The 24,287-nt window shown below is 43.1% G+C and overlaps 2 protein-coding genes across 9 annotated transcripts in view; one reads left to right on the forward strand and one right to left on the reverse strand.

The window, feature by feature from the left end:
* s100p (S100 calcium binding protein P) overlaps positions 1-24,287 on the forward strand; it is a 106,646-nt gene that overhangs the window by 61,545 nt on the left and 20,814 nt on the right. For 2 of the 4 annotated variants that reach the window (XM_079671162.1, XM_079671163.1), the window contains exons 2-4: positions 9,932-10,036; positions 13,013-13,174; positions 20,722-20,917. In XM_079671162.1, the coding sequence (XP_079527288.1) occupies positions 9,990-10,036; positions 13,013-13,174; positions 20,722-20,917 (405 nt within the window). In that variant the 5' untranslated portion in view covers positions 9,932-9,989. Of the gene's footprint in view, positions 1-9,931; positions 10,037-13,012; positions 13,175-20,721; positions 20,918-21,026; positions 21,308-24,287 lie in introns of all 4 variants that reach the window. The other 2 variants (XM_079671165.1, XM_079671164.1) reach the window with 2 other exon arrangements.
* LOC307032828 (uncharacterized protein) overlaps positions 1-24,287 on the reverse strand; it is a 60,465-nt gene that overhangs the window by 17,339 nt on the left and 18,839 nt on the right. The gene's annotated exons all lie outside the window — the stretch shown is intronic.

The following is a 24,287-nucleotide window of genomic DNA, read 5'->3' on the forward strand; positions in this document are numbered from 1 at the left end:
TGAATGTGTGTCAGTCTGAATTGACGCTGTTTGGCATCACAACGCTGTTATGAAAGTTTCTCTGGTATAAAATGGGTGATGTTAGCATAGCAACCGAAGCTAAACTGACTACTTGCTATTGCTATCCTATTGTGGCATAAACCGTTTTCTACAGGCGCATTTTACCGGCGTATTTTTATTATGATTCTACTTGTGATAGTCGGACACGACAACCTGTGCAGCCCATGTATTGATTCCATCCGATAGCTGCTATAGCCTAATACAAAAAAAAAACGTCTGAAAAAACGTCTCTCCACAATGATCAATAACAGTGAACGGATGGTCAAATTAAGGTACGAATAAACAGAATCACACGAAGCCTGGTTAGTGTTGCGTGACTTTATAAAGTGTGTTTTTTTTTTATAAGTGTGTGGTTGCCTTCTAGTCACTTTGCTCAGCACTACTGCTTGTAGGCCGGCATGACGAGACTCTTCAGTCGACCCATGTTCAGGGGAGGTGGGTTTAGTTTCCTGCACGCCTCGACGTAAGAGAGACGTAAGCGACGCCGCGTCTTAGCTCCGAAGCTCTTGCCTCTATACCGACATTTTTTTGGAGCTGCGTTGTGAACAGGAAAAAACTGTACTTTTCAGGCTCCAGCTCCGAGCCGGAGCTGAAACCGCGATATACTTATTATATCCGTTAGCGCAGCTAGCACCAGATTCTAATAACAACAGCGCCGGTACCGGTGCGCCCTCTCCCTTGCTCGCTCTCTCGCTACCAGGCTCGCACTTTGGCTGTGAGCTGCGGGCACCTGATAAGCCAACATCCCCCGCTTTCATCCCTTACAGCGCCCACCGTGCAGGGCAAATTAAACGTGTAACCGGGGTAAAAAGGGTGTTACATTTACTTAATTATGAATGTTGTGACATCAAGGCCGAACATTTGGATGAGCGCCAACGGTCAAAAATGTTTTTTCCCTCCCAGAGCTACTAGCGCAGCGCTCCCCAGATCTGGCGCCCTAGACGACCGCCTGTGTCACCTATGCCAGAAATTGGCCCTGCCTAGTACATACAGTGGCAATGTCTCAAGATTTAGCAAAAATACACCTTTATTGAACATACAGTAACACAAATACTACACTACAAATCCACATAACAAACCATTTTTTTTGGGTACCTGGCTGGCGCCCCCTAGCAGCGGCGCTCATATTTCAGCAGTGGCGCTACGCCGCCACTATTTGTATATAGGGGAAACACTGCTCTCAGACTACCTAAACTAGTTATAGATATGTTTAGTTTTACTGTCGGGTCACTCATTAATGGATCCGCGAGCTGCATGATACTGGCATAATAGATTGCCTGATTGGGCAACCAGCAGGTGAGGCTTCATTGCCCGAGCTAAATACTAGATGGCCCCGGGCAGTCCTTAATGTCGAGCCCCGGTAGTTGACTAACGTTAGGAGCGCTATAATGTTACACAGCGTGCTAACCTCGACAACCCAGCTAGCTACTAGCTAGCTAGGCTCCTTTCATGCTTGCTAGCTAATAACTTATTTGAAGAGCTGGGTCTCCGCGATTTACAGCGTGATACGAACATAGAGACTAACTTATCAGAGTTAACTTGAATACATCCATTTTGGACAACTGTATGCATATACCAACCATTCGTGAAGTGATTCTCCGGCACGCATCATCTGGTTTCAACTTCAGAAATGTCTTGCAGAGAGGAGGGGGCGGGGCCATACTTGTCAACCCTCCTGATTTTCGCAGGAGACTCCCGATTTCATTGCCCTCTCCCGGTTTCCTCCCGGGGTCATATTTCTCCCGCATTTCTCCCGATTTCTGACAAAATCAGATTTAAACACGACTGTTTCCACTCGGACTTTAATACAGCTTGTGATATAATTATTTGAATGTCACCTTATATATTCGTGGGTGTTAAATTTGAAAGTACATTTTTACTCTTTAAATAATAGAGAGGCTTTTCATATATTCCTGAAACAATGTACCACTACTTAGTAATAATAAATTAAAGCAATAGTCTTTTCTTCCACTTTTCATGTGTAGTCAAAAGGGTGGTTTTATGACCTTTGACATCTGCTTTGCAGTTCCCAGCAAGGAAGGGGCCCTGAGTCTCTAGCTTCCTCTGCTAATTGCTGAAACCCGTATTGATTAGCCCAAAGGGAGATGTGACTCAGATACAAGACAGTTGAAGCCTTGTATAATTAATGATTTATCTCCTACAAGACCCCTAAAGAGGCCTTGAGAATTGAGTCAAACAGTTACCGAGGCCATAGTCTTTTGTTCTTATTGATGTCTGTATTCATTCCAGTAAAACGGACTTCGAGGTGAAAGGAAGTTCTAATAGGGCCTTAAGCTACCAGAACAATTGAACTTCTGTTAATCAACCAAAACTCATGACTGTCAGGGGACAGGACATTCGGACCTATAACAAGGGTCACTTCATAGAGAATATGTGTGTGTATTCCTTACTGTGATCATATGTCCTGTATAATCATTTATCAACTATTCCTTTATTGGTGTTTTATTTGATTCCTCTGTTTTTATTCTTTCATGTGTGTGTACTAAATGGCTACAAACATTGTGGAGAAATTAGCTTAAACATGTTTTATTACTCTATATGAAATGGAAGCAGCTTGTATGACAGGGACGAGAGAGCTGGGGGAGGGGACATTCGTCTTAAGATTTTCAGCATGTCAATTATTAGGGAAATCTACTTGTTTTAAATAGATGAGTGTGGTTGATTACTTTGTATTAATAATAACAGTATGTGTAAAGGAAGCTGGAAATATGCAATGTGAAACCTTTTATTTGAAATAAAGATTCTGCAGGGAATATTCTTAAAGAACAATAGCTCAAGTGTCTGGAAGAGCTGCAGGCTAAATGAGTGTTTTAACTGCTTGAGATCAGAGCTGATGTTTTCCTCTTGTTATTATTGTTTGAGGTTAAGGTAACTCACATGTGTTATTTGTATAATCCAACTATAAAAAACTATATCTTAAACCTATCTTTATAAAATGCCAAAAGTATGTGAAACTTGCAAGGAGGGGTTTGTTATCTCGAATGTAAGGGTCGCCTCTGGCTCGCGCTGATTGGCTGTCTTTTCTAAGTGGAGGACCCCTCGGGGGGGGGCGGGGGGGGGGCGGTGGGGGCAGCCGCATAGCTCCTCCTGGGGTTTTTGGATATAAGCCTGTGTTTTCTTTAGACCAGTCTCTTCTTTTCTTCAAACTGACCAGATCCATAGGATTGGAGGGAAGAGTAGGAAGTACATCCTTTGTATTTGTATTGTTACTTTTTATCATTAAAACAAGATTATTGTTTAACTTGCATTCTGGTGTTTCTTAATCCCTTCCTTTTTTACGAATTTACCCAGCTTACGAAACGACCCGCGGAGACGAGGTTGGTTTTAAACATCCTCCAATCTCCAAAAAGCTACACCATTGTTTGGTTTCCATGGTAACACGTCTCTTTAGTAGCGCGCGCAACTCAAAGTCTGAGAGGGTGAGGCAGATATTCACAGAAAACAGAACAAGAATTGACAACTACTCTACTCTCTGCTCACTCCTTTCCTCTAAAATACAGGTCCAGCCCACACATATGCTCCATCAAGGATGGTGCTACAGGCTGCGAGGCAATGCACTTACAACTACAATAACCATGTTAATGTTAATCTAACAGCTCCGGCGATCCACTAGCACCCCCCCCCCCCCACGCCCAATTTAGCCTTTTGAAATGCTCCCGATTTCTAAGGTCTCTAGGTTGGCAAGTATGGGCGGGGCTCAGGGGCCGTTGAGAGCAAAGAGCGCGCAAAGAGGGTCTGATTGTGGCGGCCCGCCACAAATAAATCAATATATGGGAAACACTGCAAAATCATGAAGGTGGAATCTAACTATATCGATAATAACATTTATGGAGCCAGGGGTAGAAACATGGTTTTTTCTGCTGTAAAATTGGGCATTTTAACATGGGGCCTATGGAAATTGCTCCTTTCTGCTGTCATCGCCTATCGGCCAATATATGAACTGCAGTATGTAGCATTTCCGTATTGGCGTCCCGGCTCTTCCCCAGAGTTTGCCGCTTGGCTGTGATTGGCTCAGAAGGTCGCGGGTCGGACTCATGTTCTGAACTTCTGATTCGAAACAACATGATGGAGGGAGATGCATCTGTATATCTACGGACCATTTGTTTTTCTTTATTAAAAAAGTAAACGGAAGAGTGTCTGAGAGGCGTTTTTGCCCTTTTGCATTTTACCTTACTAAATGGTCTAATGATCATTGGAGCGAGGGGGGGGGGGGGGGGGCGCGCGAAACTTGCGGAAGTGATTTCAAAACAAAAAGCACTCGTTTGCTTGGAACGGTATTTAGCGATCACAACGAAAACGGCCAAGACATACATTGCTGACATACCGAGCTTCCTCCAGAAGTGCTCCGAACGATGCCGGCGGTTCAGCATCGGGATTGAGCGACAGGCAACGCAGGCCGGTGTCTTGCCCCTTCCCTGCTTGGCATGGTCCAGCCCCAAGCACTGGAAACACTGGCGGTGCAGATCCGCCGGACAGGAACCGGAGCCAGTGGGACAGGCGTAGACGGGATCCTGGACATGACATGGGCTGGTGTCAATGGGACCACCAACGCAACAGGGCAAGGAGTAGGCAGGACCCCCCGCGGGACAGGTGTTGGCAGGATCCCCCACGGAAGAGGACAAGGAGTTGGCAGGACCCCCGGCGAGACAGGTGTTGGCAGGATCCCCCACGGAAGAGGACAAGGAGTTGGCAGGACCCCCGGCGAGACAGGTGACGGCGGAACCTCCAACGGAACAGGACATGGGGTTGGCAGGACTCTCAGCGAAACCCCCAACGACACAGGACATGGAGTTGGCAGGATCCCCGACAAAACAGGTGTCGGCTGGACCTCCAACGGCACCGGACATAGGGTTGGCAGGACACCCGGCAGAAGAGTAGTCGGCGGGACCTCCAACGGGACAGGACATAGGGTTGGAAGGACCCCCGGCAGAAGATTAGTCGGCGGGGCCTCCAACGACACAGGACATAGGGTTGGCAGGACCCCCGGCAGAAGAGTAGTCGGCGGGACCCCCAACGGGACAGGACATGGAATTGGCAGGACCCCCAAGGGAACCTCCAACGGCACAGGACATAGGGTTGGCAGGACCCCCGGCAGAAGAGTAGTCGGCGGGACCCCCAACGGGATGGGACATGGAGTTGGCAGGACCCCCAGCGGAACCTCCAACGGACCAGGACATTGGGTAGGGACTTGAGAGGTGACTTGAAAGGGGAACTCGAGAGGAGACTCAGTAGGGAACTCGACAGGAGACTCGAGAGGGAACTCGAGAGATGACTTGAGAGGGAACTCGAGAAGGGACTCGAGAGGAGAGTCGAGAGGAGACCCGAGAAGGAACTCGAGAGGAGACTCAAGAGGGAATTTGAGAGGGGACTCGAGAAGGAACTCGAGAGGGGACTCGAGAGGAGACCTGAGAAGGAACTCGAGAGGGGACCTGAGAAGGAACTCGAGAGGGGACCTGAGAAGGGACTCGAGAGGGGACTCGAGAGGGAACATGGTTCCGTACTGAAGCCGGGACCCATGGCTGTTGGGCACGGAACAGAAGCCTGGACCCTGGCTGTGTGAGCCAGGTAATGAAGCATGGCTGTGTGGGCCGGTACTGGTGCACGGATCAATGGCTTTGCGGGCCGGCTCCTGCTGGGGCCAGAACTGATGCTGGAACCATGGTTGTGTGGGCCGGTTCTGGGTCCAGAACTGGGCATGGAACCATGGCTGTGTGGGCCGGTTCTGCTGAGAGGGGACTCGAGAGGAGACTCAAGGGGAGACTCGAGAGGGAACTCGAGAGGAGACTCGAGAGGGAACTCGAGAAGGGACTCGAGAGGAGACTTGAGAGGAGACTCGAGAGGGAACCCGAGAGGGAACTCGAGAGGAGACCCGAGAGGGAAAGGGAACTCGAGAGGTCTCCTCTCAAGATGGCTGTTGGGCACGGAACAGAAGCTTGGACCCTGGCTGTGTGAGCCAAGTAATGGAGCATGGAAGCATGGCTGTGTGGGCCGGTACTGGTGCACGGATCCATGGCTTTGCGGGACGGTTCTGGAGCCGGAACCATGGCTGCTGGGGCCAGAACTGATGCTGGAACCATGGCCGTGTGGGCCGGTTCTGGGGCCGGAACCATGGAGTAAAATGTTGTAATTATACCTCAAATGGATCGTCTGCTGGGTCCATTTGTGGTTGGTTCATTCTGTCAGGGTTGGGGGAAAATAGGACCCAAATGCAGAATGAGGAGGGAAGCAGGTTTCAAAATGGGAAAAAAGGCGAGCTTTATTCACAAAAGCTGAAAAAACAAGAATCCACGAACAGGTACAAGGCACAAGGTAGCATCCAAAACAAAAAGGGGCTGTGACCAACATGAAGGGAGACATGAACGACAAATAATGAACCAACACTGAACACAGGAAGAGACAAGACTAAATACAGGGAGGGGTAATCACGAGACGAGAAACAGCTGGGCAGGGGAGGAGAGACACAAGGGCAACAGGTGAACACAATCAGACAATTAGGCACACCAGGGAAACTAACGACAGGGATGACAGAATAATAACCCCAAAACTAGACACATAACAACTCAAACCCTGACATTTATTGATCTCATGACGCTTAAAATATTTCTTGGGGGAATTTAGGAGGAGTTCCATAAATCTTAGTTCAACATTTTAAACGAAACCACTTTTCTCCTTTTTATGTTTTTTAGGTTTAGGTTTTAAAAACAGGTTTATTCAACAGTATGTTTACACATACAAGGAATTTGCTTTGATGTGTTAGGTGCATGCATAGACACAGTCAGATTAATTAAATAGTAAATGTAGAACAATTATAAAGACTTTTCTGAACACTATTTAGACATAAATTACTACGTAAATAAATATATAGAGAAATGAGCTGTGCAGATCTTAAAAGAGGTAGAAGTAGTATGCAGAAGTATACAAAGTAACATGCGGGATTCCCAGCATTAAAAATGAAAAAGATTTCCTCACATGTTGTTCATTATTGTAATGCATAGTGTTTATGGAGGGGTTAAGATGCAGTGTCGGGGTCCCGGGCTTGTTGATGAAAACAGTAGCTCAAAGTAAAAAAAAATGTAATCATTGCTCCCTCTCCAGAAAAATGTAAACGAGAAGGATAAGTTCAAATCCAAATTATGTTTATCCTTATTTAATTTTGAAGCACTATGATAGCTGAATCTCGCTGACTGATGGAGTGATCAGCAGCGCCCTCAGCCCTCAGTTGGATCTCGCCACTCCATAGCGAGTTCATAATTTTTGGTCTGAGTAGTTTCCGGTGACAGTGTTGTCTGACCTTCACAACTTCTTTTACGAGAACATGTTTTCCATTTGTGCAAGAGGTCTTAAACTGTAGAGGAATGTTAGTTATGTGCTTCAGACAGAAGCAAACTGTGTCCACATACCATTGTGTGTGTGTGTGTGTGTGTGTGTGTGTGTGTGTGTGTGTGTGTGTGTGTGTGTGTGTGTGTGTGTGTGTGTGTGTGTGTGTGTGTGTGTGTGTGTGTGTGTGTGTGTGTGTGTGTGTGTGTCTTTTTCCTTTAGTTTACAAAGATAACCCTCTTTAAACAAATATAACAGTCGAAGACACACATGTATAGACCTCTGTGCAGCACACACACACACACACACACACACACCCCCACACACACACACACACACACACACACACACACACACACACACACACACACACACACACACACACACACACACACACACACACACCCCCCCCCCCCCCACACACACACACACACACACACACACACACACACACACACACACACACACACACACACACACACACACACACACACACACACACACACACACACACACACTTGTTTGCTGTTATTCTCCATACAAACAGGAGGACAAGCAGGCGGCTTGATAGGCTGCCACACTGAATGTGTCTTTCATGTTCATTTAATTCATTTCTTGTTTTAAGAGTTACTTGCTACTTATCTTTAATTGTATTATTCTTGTGTGAATCTGTACTGTCCTGATTTTCGCTCTCGCTGTGTTGCTGCTTTAACTCCTGGATTTCCCTGCGGATTCATAAAGGTCCATCTTATCTTATCTTATGGAGACAAAAGATCACTCTGGATTTTAAAGTTAAAGAATACATGTACAAGATGAAAAACAGGCATGCGACTTCCAGAATTAAAATAACCTCTCCAACCCACAACCGCAAAAACCAAGATGATAACTTAATAACTAAAATTGGAAAATCCTGTAAAATAAATAACTGGAATGAAAATAATGAGCATGAGAATTAGAAATCAAGTTCATATCTTTGATGATAGATGGGGGAAATGGGTGAGGTACAGAACACAAAACATTATGACGATGTTTCTTAGTTTTTACTGGATTTAATGTTCTTATTTATGCCATGTAAACATAGAATTTCATAAAATGCAAAAAATAAAAAAATTAATGAAATCCAAGATGGCTGCTCTGCCCATCAACAGAAGTTAAAGCTGTAATCATCCACTTTTTATTAGCACCTGTCTTAGCACGTGTCTTATTAAATCAGTCAAACACACACTGATGTCCAACTTTGTGCCTCAAGTGTTTGTATTAAAAACAAAACAAAACATTCAGAATATATCTTTTAATATTGTATTTCTAACAAATGCTAACCAAGCTCGAACTGGTCTTGCTAACCCAATGACATATTGTTGAACGCAGTCAACATTGGTTGTGATGTCATTCACAATTAGATCTTCCAAGTCAAGCACCAAAAACAGTGGATTCTCATAATGCAGTTCAACTTCTTTCTTTAGGCTTTACCTGATCAGTTCCTTGAAACTCGTTGCTCCCAGTAGGGAATGACACTATTAATATTATTTTTAGCATTATTTAATTTTTTTAGAGGTTAGAAAGCCCCTGGATCATAAAGATTCACATCAGAATCCAGTAAACACCCCTGGAAAAAAGATTTGCATCTGATAATAAAAAAAGGTATACAAGAGAGGGAAAACTATATCACGCACTTGAATTGATAAATGGACAACTACATGTAGAGCACAACTACACACACACCCACCCACCCACCCACCCACCCACACACCCACACACACACACACACACACACACACACACACACACACACACACACACACACACACACACACACACACACACACACACACACACACACACACACACACACACACACACACACACACACATACACACACACATACACACACACACACACACACACACACACACACACACACACACACACAGCTAACAATACTGTAACCTCAGAGAGTGACTCTTATTGATGACTGGTGGAAGCGCCCTGTTGAGCCCAGGTTATAAATTACAGTACGGCATGCTTGGCCGGCTCCGTGATGACATATGGATTTACCTTTTAAAACCAGCAGGGTTCGTTTTTGCCTCTTTGAAGTTATCTACAGGGCGTGCACTCCAGTACAGTAACTGATTAGTTGTGGTAGAAATAAACTTCAACAAACATATTTGTACAACTCATTTTGACAAGATTGTTGTGGTCACTGCTAGTTGAAATCTCTTTGACATGATGAAACCAATCTAATCCATTACAAATTGTGTAATAAAAGGTCAAAAGTGCTTACATTTTAATGATCATTATTTTTTTTATCTAATCAGTTCATCAGATCATGTTGAAACTCATTTAGTGGAAAAGTACATTTGCTCAACTAATACTTACAAGTACAAATTTGAGGCAAATATTCTACTTCTGAGTCTTTCATTAGTAACAGAGTATTACTACATTAGGTTATTGCTACTTTCACTAAGTAAAAGATAAAATCATCCAGGAAAGGTCTGTAGGTTTTCTTTAATAACTGTCTCTTGTGTTTTGCAGTTGGGTCAGCTCCTCTTGCAGCAGCGGCGGACTACAGTTCCCACAATCCTCTGAAAGGATGTTTCTGTTTGCAGGAAGTAAAGCAGATGGAGGAAGTGACCGCAGGTATCAAACACTGCTTGCTTGGTTTGTTTTTATGTTAATTCCAACATTTGTAGACGCTACTGTAAATTATTTTAAAGAGATTGAATATGCAAATGAATTAACATTTACAACAAACACAAAAAAAGTCAAATGTGACTTGTTTGCCATTGGAATATATATTTAGGCTGAATAACTTGAAGTAGGTGAATTGTCTTTTAAGTGTTATTGATAATGCTGTCAAAATTATCGCGTTAACGACGGTAATTAATTTTTTGAATTAATTGCGTTAAAATATTTAATGCATAACGCATGCAGAATGGCCCGCCCAATACATCCCACCATTGGCAACGCCAGGGTATGGCTGGGGTAGGCTACACCCATACCAAGAAATGGCTTAGCCCCACCATGAAAAATGATGTTAAAGTAAGCAAAATAAAGTCTGCCAACTCGCGCCGAGAATTGCACAGACTCACTTGTCTGGAAATACCGAAGACCAGAAACGGCTTTGAAAACTTTTGTCACGTAGTGATCGTCTTCTCAATAGAACATCTTTGATAATGTCTTCTGGCCAATCAGAATCAAGATAACGGCGTGGTGTTGTTGCAGGAAGTCCCGACGCGGAGAATACTTTCGCTGTAGTACAGGGGTGCACATAACTGGTACGCAGGTTATGTGCGTAATCTGAAATGCGTACCGTCCAAGCAGCAAACTCTGGGGAACAGCCTGGACGCCAATACGGAAGTGCAACACACTGCAGTTCATACATGGGCCGCTAGGGACTGATTGCAGAAAGGAGCAATTTCCATAGACCCCCATGTTAAAATGCCCAACTTTACAGCAGAAAAAAACATGTTTCTACCAATGGATGCAATAAATATTGTTATCGATATAGTTAGATTCCACCTTCATGATTATGAATCTGTGAGTGAATTGTTTTCTAACACGACCCTTTTATTTATATTAGGTCTTAAAGTTTTTGCATAAATTAGGGCGTGTTCACTTTGATGGACATGTACATGCCTCACTGTCAGCTAACAGCAACTTGTCCACTTTGCTAGGCTACAACCATAGAGGTTACAACGTTAGTTAGTCATAGTACTGTACTTGACCCTTTAGCTTTAGCCGTGTTCGTGGTGATTGTGCCTTTTAGGGAATATTGTTACAAATACCAGACAATTAAAATGTCGTGCTGTGCGCTTGAATGTACTAACAGAACTTCCAAGAAGTCTAAAATGATAATATTATACATGTTAATCCCGTTCGCAGGTGTTTGTGTGCTTGGTAGCTTAGCTTGTTACTTATTAGCCAGCTAAGGACGTAACCCTTTATACATACATATACATTTTAGTTTATGATTCAGCCTTGGGTAAGACTTTTATAGTCTATGGCTATGACGCCCATAATGCTAAACGGGAGCAAATGTTAATAGGGGACCCAATTATCCCAGTGGTGGCCGCCGGAGCTAACGGAGCCGCAGGGGGCTAGCTCCAGCCGGCGTCCCGGAGCTAGCCCACTGCTGCTCCTTTAGGTCCGGGCAATAGAGTCCGTCGTTATAACTGGAGATCAAGGAATGAAGCGAAACGCAGACTTGGTTCGCCTGCTGTAGTATTAGCTAAATAAATTATGTTGAACAATTATTAAGCTGAACATCGCCACAATTGTTCTGCTATGTATCGGTACTTCTTTTCTTAACGTGTGAATGACAAGCATTAAGAATAACAAAATATAGCTAATTCTCTTGCAGATTGTCTCATTTGATTATGAATGTAACGTTTATATAGGGTAACTACACTGTTGTCCGCAGTAACTTGGTATGCATGTATTTCATGTTAGCTTAGCTTCTTAGCCTGAGCTAGCTCTGTTTACTTCCAGTTAGGAGGCAGCAGGTCCCGCCTCGGCTCCGCCTCTTTGCCCTTATTTGGAGCAGGCGGGATTAGACTCTGACGTCGCTGTCAAGCGTTAGTGGCCGACTCCGCCTACTAAGGGCTTCTCTGCAACTCTGCAGAATCCTATGGGTGACGTCACGGACACTACGTCCATTTATATATACAGTCTATGGTACCGTCACTTGTGTCACAAAGCGCATTTGCGTACCGACGTACTTGTGAAGCTTTTCCAGAAGGCGGTTAGATCACCAGACGACAGAGTCGGTCTCCGTGTGCACAGACAGGGCTGCTGTTAACGTCGGTCTGTACAACGGAATTGTGCCAAAACTACGCCAGGGTGACTCCCCCCCTTCACTGGAGAACTGCGCTAAAACGGCTGATCACAACGTTCACACTATGGTCACAAAGTACTCCACTAGCCCCCCCCCGTCGACTTTCCTGATAGAAATCAACACGTAATGAATTAAGACCCCACGGTTTGATGATTGATAGGTGTGTGGGCTGTCTTTAATTTTGACACACAGAAAAATGTTAGAATAAACATACATACTGTATGTTAAATGGATATATCCGCCTTCTTTCATTTATCTTTCCATTCCCATAACAATATACTGTACATAAAGAAATGGCATATTTTGGACATAGTTCGAATGGTGATTAATCATGATTAATACATTTTTAAGCTGTGATTAATCTGATTAAAAATGTTAATCGTTTGACAGCCCTAGTTATTGAATTTAGATTTCGAGAGTATAGTAAGTCCTGTATGTACATTTTCAGTTTTTATTTAAGCATTTATTAGCTGACCTAATATTTACAAACGAAATATTTGAAAGCAGTTGAACTCGATTTGGATTGGACTGTAAGGGATAAAAGTTGCTGAAATATCACAATAATAATAACACATACAAACAAATGACAATTTCTGTAAAGTGTCAGGGATCATTTAGATGTGTGCACTGTAAATTATTGAACTTCCAGCTGGTATGTAAGTAGGGCATTGGAATGTCAGTTTGAGTTTTGAGCTGTCAGTTAATGTTTAAAGACCCTCAGCAGTAAAAACTGAAACATCCAATGTTGACTTCTAAAAATAAATACACTTTTTTTTCAGAACCATCCATCGTGAATATGACATCCTGGACAAGAGGAAGCCGGTGACGGCTCTGAGGGCGGGAGAGGACAGGGCCATGCTGCTGGGCCTCAGCATGGTGCTCTTCTCTGTCATGATGTACTTCGTCCTGGGAATCACCGTACTGCGCTCCTACACTGACCGGTAAAAATGAAACGAGGACCGAGGTCACTTACCGCCTCTAAGTTTGGAAAACAGAAGTCCATTTCCTCTTTTTGTTTACTAAATTGGGATAAATGTATATTAGTTGTGGAAAGTACAGTACAAGTAGTATTGTACTTTTTCTTGAAAATGTTATGCTACATATACTTATACTCCACTGTGTTTCGGAGGTAGATATTGTACTTTTTACTCCACTGCACTTTTTTTGGGATACATTACTGTAATTTCTAATATACAAAGCAATTAAAAAAAGTAACTTAAATCGGCTCCACATTTGGGAACTCTTGTTTAATAATAATAATATATTACAGTGTAAAAAAGAGCCATTTTACATACTGGGTTTTTGATACATAAAAAAAAGAAATTGGGCATTATTTAGTGGGAATGCTGTTAACAGCATTCCAACTAACTGTTCTTCTACGGACTAAATTTGTATTATTATTCCGCCGGTATTTGGCCCTCTTCTCCTCCCGCATTGAACATCGCAGAAACTCCGTTCGAATATCAAAACGTTCAGCTCGGTCGGGAATCGATGGTTATTACTTTTCTCGTTCATAACTTTTATAATTCCAGAGATACATCCTATAATACATCACATTTTTAACATTGAAGTCAATGGAGAAAATCTTCAGACTTCAACAAATCTTCATGCAATTCAACTGCTAACTGTTCATTCATACTTTCACTCAGACACCTCATTCCAACTTTAAAATGTTACACATCTTTCTGACATTATTCGTGTAAAACAACTTTTAAATCTGATTCTTACTTTTAGAGATATTAAATATTGTTCAGACCTTGTTTTAGAGGTTTTCTTCACATTTTAACATTAACTAGAGTTTGTGATGTCACAGCTAGAGTGGAGGACAGCTTGAAATTCGCATTCATATATTTTTTTTAAACTGCCATAATTCCCAAACCCTACATTCCTGAGAAATAATTTATCATGACAAACGTAGGAAAACATCTCGTAGCTTGAAAAATGACAAATAATTAAGCAAAAATAATTAAACAAAATGCTTTTTGAGGGCATGAAGTGACAAAAACGTTCAACATTCCTCCATTAAACCCCATTGTAATTTCAGGCAGATATTTCCTCACGGTAGTAGCCGCACACCTTTAGTTAAACTGCCAAAAAAAGGCCACATTATTAACCCGAAACTACACAAACATTACACTTCAGATACTCAACTTCCTTGACATGCTTCACGTTTTGAAATTTCACAGATATCTGTTACGGTTCTTCCACAAAACGTTCACATGTAAGAGGTTTATCTCTCATTCAGAACAATGAAGCCTTTGATCTCTACAGACCTCGTTAGCTCAACTATAAACACCTGTGTAATGGAACACGATGATGTCATCACTCCAACTGACATGCTCAGAGCAGCAGACTTCAGATAGCAGTGTGCAAACAGTCCAGCCGTGAAGACATCTACAGGACAGTTTTGAGATTTCTTCAAATGCCGTTGCCATGTCAACACAATTCTCGCCTTGAAACACGGTTTTCTCATAACTTCAGTGAAAATACTCCAAACAGCCCAGAACTTCACAGGTTTGGTGACGATGCAGCCATCAACGCATCTAAGCGTAGTATGGGGTGTCATCAAATGTCGTTGCCATGACGACGGAACACTCGCCATGAAACACGATGTGGCGGTAAGTCCCATCGACACGGTCCAATCGTCCCCCAATCTTCACTTGTATATCACCGGTCCATGCCTCAACAGTTCTACGCCAAATCTGATATCTCAACATATGCCGTTTCTATGGAAACGCATCCCTCGCCATAAAACATGATGTCGCTTTAAGTCCAATGGACACGGTCCAATCGTCCCCAAATCTTCACTGGTATATCACCGGTCTATGCCTCAACAGCTCTACGCCAAATCTGAGATCTCACCATATGCCGTTTCCATGGAAATGCATCCCTCGCCATAAAACATGATGTTGCTATAAGTCCCATCGACACGGTCCAATCGTCCCCCAATCTTCACTTGTATATCACCGGTCCATGCCTCAACAGCTCTACGCCAAATCTGAGATCTCAACATATGCCGTTTCTATGGAAACGCATCCCTCGCCATAAAACATGATGTCGCTATAAGTCCAATGGACACGGTCCAATCGTCCCCAAATCTTCACTTGTATATCACCGGTCCATGCCTCAACAGCTCTACGCCAAATCTGAGATCCCACCATATGCCGTTTCCATGGAAATGCATCCCTCGCCATAAAACATGATGTTGCTATAAGTCCAATCAACACGGTCCAATCGTCCCCCAATCTTCACTTGTATATCACAGGTCCATGCCTCAACAGCTCTACGCGAAATCTGAGATCTCACCATATGCCGTTTCCATGAAAATGCATCCCTCGCCAAAAAACATGATGTCGCTATAACTCCTATGCAAATGTTCAAAAAGTGCTCAAACTTCACAAGTGTGCTAACAGTCCAGCCGTGAAGACATCTACGGGACAGTTTTGAGATTTCTTCAAATGCTGTTGCCATGGCAACACAATGCTCGCCTTGAAATACGGTTTTCTCATAACTTCAGTGAAAATACTCCAAACAGCCCAAAACTTCACAGGTTTGGTAACAATGCAGCCATCAACGCATCTAAGCATATTATGGGGTGTCATCAAATGCCGTTGCCATGGCGACAGATCATTCGCCGTCAAGTTAGTTCAGAAGTTTGCGGTTCAAATATTCTGCTGCTATTCCAAGCCTTTTCACTTTCTTTTCTTCTCTCATCACACATTCAAGCCCCCAGTGTTCATGTATCATTTCAATCTAAATTATTCACTGTTCTTCTTACACATTACATTTCAGCATAGCAGTTTAGCGTCAGATTTTCAGCATAAAGCATTCCCACTAGCAATTTCTTCAGGAATTGCATTCTCTAGTTTATTTTACTATTCAACCTCTGCCCTGGACTAACTAACCATGAGGCGACAACACTCCCATTGAATTAAGTCGCAGAGAGGCTAACTTTGGCTCTTTATCCAAATTCGTTCCCAATGAGCAGTCCTTACTGAAGTTTGTGTTCCATACAATTTAATAAAGCAAATAAACAAACATTTACAGCAAGACCATTTGGTCTCCAATAGGTATGGGACCAATTCACCCTCTTTGTCTATCTCACAAGCCCGGCACACAAAAGGTGGATTAAATACCTTAAACCACACCCATGTGACAATTGCAGGAAGTGACGAATTACCACAGTGTGTGGTGTAAACAAATAATAATACAATTTGAAAAAATCACTAATGGCTAATCCTGTATTTTGTCTCCTTCAAACCACTCAAACCATTCAAAGTGTGTTTGCAGCAGTGATGGAAGAAGTAATCAGATCATTTACTTTAGTAAAACTAATTATAAAACGGACAAGTCAAATCAAGCAATCTGATTGGTTCTTAGCGAAGATATAATGAGCGTATATCACGGGTAGAATTGGAGTTACTTTTCATAAGTCATGTATCCCTCCGCGTCTGAGAAAAGCTACAACCGTTACAGCTGTTACATTACGTCCCTTACAAAACAAACTAACTATCAAAGCTTAAGATGGAAACATTTAAGATTAACTTCCACCTCCGGGGGGGTCTTACTATGGAGGAGTGGATTGAGGAGTGCCTATCTCCTGAAAAAAAACACCTAAACGACGACATGCAGAGCTGCGTGAAGAGCAGGTAGACCAACTGGAAAAGTATCACCATTCAAAAGTTTTCTGATGTGGGTCTTGAAACAAAGCAGAGAAATGATGACCGTTAGTGGCCACAGGTGCGAAAGCTCTCTCCAGAGCTACTGGAAGCTGAATCTCGGGGACCGGAGAAAGTGGAGCAATATTTTCACAACGCCAAGCAACAGCCTAGAACAACCTCAACCTATACAAGTAACCACGTAAGCCAGCGATACTCAACCCGCGGCTCGCGAGCTGCATGCGGCTCTTTTAAGACTAACTGCGGCTCTTTTAAGTCCCACTTAAAAAATAAAAAATAAAAAAAAAAAATCTTTGAAAAACGAAAAACAAAGTCAGAAGAATTCATCAACATTTCATTATCACTCACAAGTCACACATCAGTCGTCGCCCCTCCCCCTCTGAATAGCCAATCAAATATTATGTCAGGTTTCGCGCTCTGATTGTTTCGCGCGAGATAATTGCTACGTCACACTGGGAAAACTATACAGCACTATGCAAAAATGGCTACGACTAAACGGAAATATGAAGAGGAATATCGAACATTTAAAGAGGACTGGGAACTGGAGTTTTTCTTCGTCTCCACCGGTTCGGGAAAATGCACCTGCCTGCTTTGTGACAACATCATTTCACAATTTAAAAGGTCCAATTTGCAGCGCCATCACGACACAAAACACCCGAAGTTTAGTACCGACTTTCCGAAAGGTGGAGAGCTGAGGGCGGAAAAGCTGGCTAGACTCAAACAGAACCGAACTGCTCAAAAAAACTTTTTCCACACTAATACGAGTGAAAGAGCGACAGAGACATCCTACAAAATCACACATGAACTGATGAAAAAGATGAAGCCATATACTGATGGAGAAATGGTGAAGGACTGCATACTGCTGGCTTGTTCAACGTTGTTTCCTGAGAAAAAAGACCTGGAACGAGAGGCCAAAAAAATGCAACTGTCGGATTCTACTGTAGCTAGGAGGGCATCAGACATTTCAGAGAACATTGCACATACTCTTAAGGACAAACTGTCATCCGCTGAGTTTGTCAGCCTTGCAATGGACGAAAGCTTGGATGTCAATGACACGCCACAATTACTAATCTTTATCCGGGCGGTCAAAAGTAAGCTTGACATTACAGAGGAACTGCTTGACATGGTTTCACTGAAAAATGGAACAACGGGCATTGAAATAAAAAACGCTGTGCTGGAAACATTACAGAAGTTTAACATTGGCCCAGAAAAAAATCACAGCATTCACGACAGATGGCGCACCGGCGATGCTTGGTAAGAGGAACGGAGCCGTGGCCTTGCTGAAAGAGACGCTTAAAAACGGCGGGGTTGCTGCTGAGGGTATTTTCTCATACCATTGTATTGTGCATCAACAAGCCTTGTTTGCTAAGTTCAAATGTCTGAATGAAGTGATGGCAAATGTAATCGAAGTGGTTAATTATATCAGGGCCCGTGCAAGAAACCACTTAAATTTTAAACTGCTGTGTGAGGAGTTTGACACTCACTATGGAGATTTGGTGTTACACACCGAGATCAGATGGCTGTCTAAAGGACGTATGCTTGCACATTTAATGGACTTGATTGAACCCCTGAAAGCCTTCATTGTCGGCCAAGGGGAGACTTCCCGATTTTCCTTTTTGGATGATAAAGAGTGGGTGCTGTCTGTTGCGTTCCTGTGTGACATTACGCAGCACTTGAACGAACTTAATCTCAAGATGCAGGGAAGAAACAAGACCGTGTATGAGCTCTACACGGCTGTCAAAGTATTTTCTGACAAACTGGATGTACTCGACCAAAGTGTCCGTGGTTCTGATTACCGTTTCTTCCCCACCGTGCAGAAAGTGATGGCGAGGCATGCAGACGCTCTCCTGACCTGTCAATCTCAATTCTGTGAGGTGCTAACTGAGCTCAAGCAAAACTACACATCCAGATTCCACGACTTCAAGGACCATAGCAATATTTTTCTACTTGTGAAAAACCCATTCCTGATTGAAGTCAATGAAATGAAGCAAATAAGCGACCAGCTCGGACTTGTGCAGCTTCAAATGGAGTTTGTGGAGTTAAAGAGCTCAGATGAACTTCAGCGTCAATTTCGGATTACAGATGTCGTGGACTTTTGGAAACTGGTGGGGCATCTACCAAATATCTCCAGACTGGCAAGACGCATCATCTCAATGTTTCCGTCCACATACCGGTGTGAAGCAGCATTCTCTGCGCTCACAAAAATAAAATGTCGCAACCGAAACAGATTGAGTCTGCAGCACACAACAGAGGCCCTCCGGATCGCCGTTTCCAGCGCAGAGCCCGACTTCAAATCACTTGTGCGGCAGAAGGAGTGTCAGAAATCACATTGAGTGTGAAGTAAGGTCAACATTACTCTTCTGACAACCCCTGCTGTGTATAATCTGCTGTTATATGGACTGTGATTATCAGTAAACATGCTGTCTGTTATCTGTTGTTTTGTGTGTTTTGTGGTTGCAGTGAAAATAAGAAATCACAGTTATTGCACTGTACATTATGCTTTTCATTCTTAAGTAACATATTACTATTATCCATATTCTCAAATGCATAAAAGTTTCAGGGAGGAAAGGAGCGTTTTTGGATTGTGGCTCTTGCAAAATATTTTTTCGTCAATGTGGCTCCTGATTAGGACAAGGTTGAGTACCACTGACGTAAGCCATTCTACTGATGCTGGACAGTTTTTCAGTGGGTGCACAATAAACGGCAACAAAAAAATAATGTAAATAATTAGCCAAATAATGGATCAACGCTCCGTGTCTAATATGTTCGCTAGCTGTTAGTGTTGTTGTATAGCAACCACCTCCCACTATGTTTCGTGCAGAAGGCAACGGAGGGACTATTTTATTTTGAACATCATTATTTAGTAATAAAAACAATTTAAGTGTATTTTTCTTTCCTATTGCCACACTTGGTAACCGTTTTATAAAAGCAATAGCTCACTTCAGGGGAAGTGAGCTCCGCCTCACGTCGGGCCGAACCACGGCCCTTAGTTGTGATATAATGAGCATATATCACGGCCTGAAGCGAGCTATTGCTTAAATATACTATGGTCTTAAAAGGCTCCATTACAAGTAAAAGTCAGTCTGGGAACCGAAACTCGGTTCCATATGAGAACCGATAAGAAAAAGCAGAGTACCGGGTACCCATACAAAATACACAATTTTGGTTCTGCTTAACGGTTCCTAAACGCGGTAGACCCTGTATTCCATCGGGTCCGGTGCAATACATTTCTATTGCATGTATATTTTTTATTTGTAAAAATGTCAGTTAAAGCTTAAAACAATAAAGATATTTTTGTTAACTAAACGTTTGGCCTCTTTCTTTTACAATTTTGGAATCGAAACGGGGAATCGATAAGAACCGGAATTGATAAGCAGAACCGGAATCGATACGTTTCAAACGATACCCATCCCTATTAAAGAGTGAAATTAGAAAAGTATTAACAGTTAAATGTACCTCAATTAAAAGCAATCGTTATGCAGAATGGGTATTTTCACTGTATTCTATTACTTTAGATGCTTTTTTTTTTTTTACATGTAAGAGCATTTTAGTATTGGAGCAATGTGGACAAAATATAGATACCTTAAATACTGTTTGAATTAATAGCACTGTACTGCATTATACTGTATGAGCATATCATGTATTTTTATGTAGTAACTGTGTTAAAATTAATATAGTGGAGTAAAATGTATGACATGTAGTGGAGGAAAGTTGCATTAAATGAGTAAATAAGTAAAATACATATACAGTATGTAGAGTACTTGAGTAGGATACATGAGCGAATGTAATTAATTTCTCTATTTATACAGCGTGTGGATCAACGAGACTAGCTGCACCATTGTGAACTCCAGCATCGTGTGTGATGTAAACTGTTCCTACAGCTGTGGAACGGAGTGCTGGAGGCGTTCCCGTTACCCCTGCCTCCAAGTCTATGTGAGCCTCAACTCCTCGGGAAAAGTGGTACGACTGTTGCACAACGAGGAGGCGCAGGAAAGCAACCCAGAGGTCTGGACTGTAAAATGCCACAAACACTTATAATGTTACTAACACCTGGACTACAGCATGTCAGCCAGCTCTACAGATACAAACATATAATATTGTTTCTCTTCTTCAGTGCTTCTACATCCCAAAGTGCCAGAAGGACTATGCAGCCTTACATGCAATGATTCAGAAAATTTCTGAGCGTCTCAAGTCTCAGCACACAGTCCAGTGTTTCGTGGACCCTACGGACAGAATGGACAGTGCCATCCTGATGCAGATCTATAGTTTGGTCACAGTCTTACACTCTCTGTTCTGGCCTACCTTCACCTTGATTGGGGGAACCATCATCATAGCTATGGTGAAGCTGACCCAGTCCCTGTCCATCATTTGCGAGCGAGCAAGCCGCATTAAGAGGTGAAGGATTGGAATACAATAGGCGCTTTCACACCAGAGTACTTTTCCAAGGAATAGTTCCGATAGTTCCTGGGATTTTGCGTTCACACCAAAAAGATCTGGAACTAGAACTTTTTTTCGGAATCCTTTTCAGTCCATGCTAGAGAGGTGGTACTTTCCTGGGGAAGAAAAAGTTCCAATTTCTGATAGGCTGGGCGGACTGCAAACCACGCCCCGTAAAACTCAGAAAGGTTTTGTGAAGCCGCCATTTTATTTGCTCGCATTAGCATTATTGTCATTAGCCCAGCGCAACAACGGAGAGAGACTAACTTATGACAACACAAAATAAAACGTGGGAACGGTGGAGTGATGAGGAGGTGTCGGCGCTTCTGGCGATTTACCTGGGACTTCGGGTGGCAGTATACGCCGTGAAGTTGTTTGCGTCCTACCAGTAAACCCAAAGCAGAAGAAGAAGTGACGTCAGCAGCTTCATTTGCGTAATCCTCCCTCAGGGACTTATTCCGGTGTGAACGCGATCTACTAGATAGTTCCGGGGAACTAAGTTCCGGGAACTATTCCTGGGAAAAGTACTTGGTGTGAAAGTGCCTATTAAGTCCAAAATGAAGTTCCTGTTATACAGGAATGGGGACAACGGTAAAAGCTTTGACGGGCCTGACAGAAGACTACAAGCTGAGATGTAGTCTGTCTGTGAAAGCTGGGGTGATGCAATATTAAAGGGAGGGAATCCTCATGACACACATTTTTAAATAATTATCATCCGATAAAACAGACCAGTCTCTGCCAGTCTTTTTCTTTTTTTTTCTTTTTTATCCGATGACGTTATCAGTGATTTTAAGCTGATTAATTACCGAAATAACATCAACCCTGTGGGCGGCGCCATTTTGACGAGTCACATGACTTATTTTACCGGAAGTGACGTGAACTATGCGTTTGGTGTTGAGGACAAATTGACGTATGTGCTTTGTTCATGTTATTTACTCTAGTTACTCTCACAATTGTATTGAGATATGCCTCATTGTATCGCGAACCATTGCCACAATTCGGATAGGAACAATCCACGGAATGCTCCGTGTGCACGTGTGCTCCGTGAATGCTCCGGAATGCTTTCTTTATTTGATTGATTAACTACTATGGAATTTATTCAACTACATTGTACCATTATTATGTTAGGCAGGGCTGCCAACACTCACACATTGAGCTTGAGAGTCACGCAATTAACCCATATCTCACGCATTCACGCCATACTTGCCTTTCCTCACGCTAGGTTTTCGTCCAAAACAAATGTATATAAATATAAAAATAAAGTGAAGGGGGCTTCCGGTTGACCACGGGAACGAAATGGCTGCGTAAGTCTTGAGCTCCCCGACAACATCCCACTATTATTACACATTAAGTCATTTCACGCCGAATTATCTGTTGGAAAGCTATAAGAATGCCGGAGGCAAAGGGAAAATCGACTAAAACGTTGAAAGATGAAGGTATTAAATCCATCGCCGAAGTGGTGAGGACCTTGCTACGTGAGGAGCTATATGCTAGCCTCGATCGAGTAGCTAACAAGATTGATGCTATGCACTCAGAGCTAGCAACTCTAACGAGAAGGATTACTTCAGCTGAAGGAGAGCTGGATGCTTTGAAAAATATCTCCAAGAAAGATTCTACGGTCCTTTCCACCGTTCAAGAAAAGATGCTGGGTTTCGAACAGAAGATAGCGGATCTTGAGGACCGTAATAGGAGGTGCAACATTCGGGTTTATGGTCTACGCGAGGACGTGGAGGGTGACGCCCCAGTGCAGTTTCTGGAGCGCATGATACCCACTTGGTTCCCCGCTCTGAAGCAACTTAAACCTGAAATAGAGCGTGCCCACAGAATCTTCCGCGGCGGTCCCCCTACGGAGGGAGAACGGCCCCGGGCTTTTATCTTCTGCTGTCTACGCTTCTCCACACGCCAAGCTATCCTCCGTGAGGCGAGGAAACACCCCCCTTCAATCGGCAACAGAGCTCTCTGCTTCGCTGCTGACTTCAGCGATTATACAGCTAAACGCCGAAGAGCATTCTCACGGGCTATGGCTTTGGCACGGGAAAAGGGAACTGATGCTTTCTTGATTTACCCTGCCACTCTCAAGATTAGAATGGGTTACTCCACTCATCTCTTCGCTTCAGCCGTGGATGCGGAGCGGTTTTTGGAGAAGCGCCCTTCTCCTGGTTGCCTCGTTGACGTCCCGGCGGAGCTGGGAGAGGAGCAAGCTGCATCATTTCACCGGATCATAGCGACCCTCATGTTGGCAATGAGTAACAGGTTTGCACATCAAGACCGCCCAAGCCCTGTGGCTGTAAACTGACTACTGTTTTGTGACTATCCATGGAAGCTATATGCGGCTAGCTGTATTAGCGCCGTTAGCACACCCGGTTTCACGTGTTTTATAATGAACCTGTACACACGAAGCAGGCTATTCTGGGCCTGTAGCAATACTGTGTTGACTATGTGTGGCTACCTATGCTAGCTCCGTTAGTGGGCCGGCTTAATCGATCTACAAGGGGATTCTTTTTTCCCCTCTCTGTTCTTTTTGGACTGTAGCTTTGGCACACTTCCTTGTTAAATGCAGTAATCTTTATTAGCTTTGTCGGTAACGTTATGCCCGGTTGATATGTTCTTGGGGTTAGGTTACTTTCGGTCTGCTAGTTGAGTTACTACATTAATCATTTAATGATTCGTAGATCCCTGGCTGTACATTTACATAGTTTTTTATGAGCATGTAAGGATATGTATATTTGAGGATGTATAGATTTAATTTCATTATTTTGATATACGCACTATTATTAGATGTTATTACACATCTTTAGCAGCTTTTGCTATCCATGTTAAATTTGTGAGACCTGCTAGTTAGATTTTATGGCTTCCCACTAGCACATTTTTCGGGTTGATGTTAACATAACATATTTTTCGGGTTGATGTTAACATGGGATGTTGTTGGGCTCAATTC

This window comes from Notothenia rossii (assembly GCF_949606895.1).
Source record: "Notothenia rossii genome assembly, chromosome: 1".
NCBI classification, from domain to species: Eukaryota; Metazoa; Chordata; class Actinopteri; order Perciformes; family Nototheniidae; genus Notothenia; species Notothenia rossii.